The following is a 1,402-nucleotide window of genomic DNA, read 5'->3' on the forward strand; positions in this document are numbered from 1 at the left end:
GGCACATGACCTGGCACTGACAGCAGGGGACCCACCACGGGGCTGCGTGACCAGGGCCATTGATTTAGCAAGACACAGACTAGGTTCTGTCTTAGCCTCCAAGGATCCCGCTAAGAAATGAGGCAACCTACACGCCACCCCAAGGTTTCCTTCTGGCACTGGAAACGGGCAAGCACACCCAGGCCAATGCTAATAAGAATTTTGTGAGCTGAGCGATGGCTCCCGGGACTAAAACACCTGCTGCTCCTTCTCAGGGCCCGCCCTCACCAACAACAAGGAAGAGGTGCGTGAGCCTGCTGCTGGGACAACACACACACCCGGGGAGGGGTATAAAAGCTGGACAGCCCCAGCTTCTCACACACTCACTCACCTTCACACACTCACACACTCCTCCCAGCTCACCTCCAGCCCCACCATCCACCATGGCCGCCTCTACCCTGTCCGTCTGCTCCAGCGACCTGAGCTACAGCAGCCGTGTCTGCCTGCCCGGTTCCAGTGACTCTTGCACTGACTCCTCCTGGCAGGTGGACGACTGTCCAGAGAGCTGCTGCCAGCCCTCCTGCTGTGCCTCCAGCTGCTGCCAGCCCTCCTGCTGTGTCCCCAGCTGCTGCCAGCCCTCCTGCTGTGTCCCCAGCTGCTGCCAGCCCTCCTGCTGTGTCCCCAGCTGCTGCCAGCCCTCCTGCTGTGTCCCCAGCTGCTGTCAGTCCACCTGCTGTGTCCCCAGCTGCTGCCAGCCCTCCTGCTGTGCCCCCAGCTGCTGCCAGTCCACCTGCTGCACACCCATCTGCTGCAAGCCCGTCTGCTGCACACCCTTCTGTTGCACATCTGTTTGTTGCAAGCCAGCCTGTTGCACACCTCTCTGCTGCAAGCCTGCCTGCTGCACACCTGTCTGCTGTACACCCATCTGCTGCAAGCCCGTCTGCTGCAAGCCTGTGAGCTGTGTGCCCGTCTGCTCTGGGGCTGCCCCCTGCTCAGCCCCCTCCTGCTGCCAGCCCACCCCCTGCCCCTCGTCCTGCTGCAGACCTTCTTCCTCTGTGTCCCTCATCTGCCGCCCTGTGTGCAGACCCGCCTGCTGCGTGCCCGTCTCCTCCTGCTATGCCCCCTCCTGCTGCTAGCCCAGCTGCTGCTTCCTGGCCTCCTGCATAACCTTTATCCACCGCACTGTGTACTCTCATCTGGGCTGCTGTGTCCCCACCTTGGCCCTGAAGTCCTGCTGCTGACTGGGCACATCTCCCCAGGGCAGCCAGGCTCAGGACCCACCCCCGTGACTGTGGGTCACTCAGCCACCCCTCAGACTGGGCCTGAGCCATGTCAGGAGGTTGCCCTCACCTGGGTCAGGGTCAGGTCCCACTTGGAAGCTGACTGCCGTGCCCTGCAATGCTCCAGCACTTAGACCACTTCC

At 62.6% G+C, this 1,402-nt stretch overlaps 1 protein-coding gene across 1 annotated transcript; it reads left to right on the forward strand.

Moving 5' to 3' along the window:
• The first annotated feature begins 353 nt into the window (after nt 1-353).
• Nucleotides 354-1,115, forward strand: LOC114490426 (keratin-associated protein 4-2-like). The gene has a single exon (XM_028504375.2). The coding sequence runs from the start codon at nt 423-425 to the stop codon at nt 1,113-1,115; it is 693 nt and encodes a 230-aa protein (XP_028360176.1). The 5' UTR covers nt 354-422.
• The last annotated feature ends 287 nt before the right edge of the window (nt 1,116-1,402 follow it).

This window comes from Phyllostomus discolor, chromosome 2 (assembly GCF_004126475.2).
Source record: "Phyllostomus discolor isolate MPI-MPIP mPhyDis1 chromosome 2, mPhyDis1.pri.v3, whole genome shotgun sequence".
NCBI classification, from domain to species: Eukaryota; Metazoa; Chordata; class Mammalia; order Chiroptera; family Phyllostomidae; genus Phyllostomus; species Phyllostomus discolor.

Coding starts and splice junctions, on each gene's coding strand:
- LOC114490426 (XM_028504375.2), top strand. CDS start 423: ATGGCCGCCTCTACCCTGTCCGTCTGCTCCAGCGACCTGAGCTACAGC.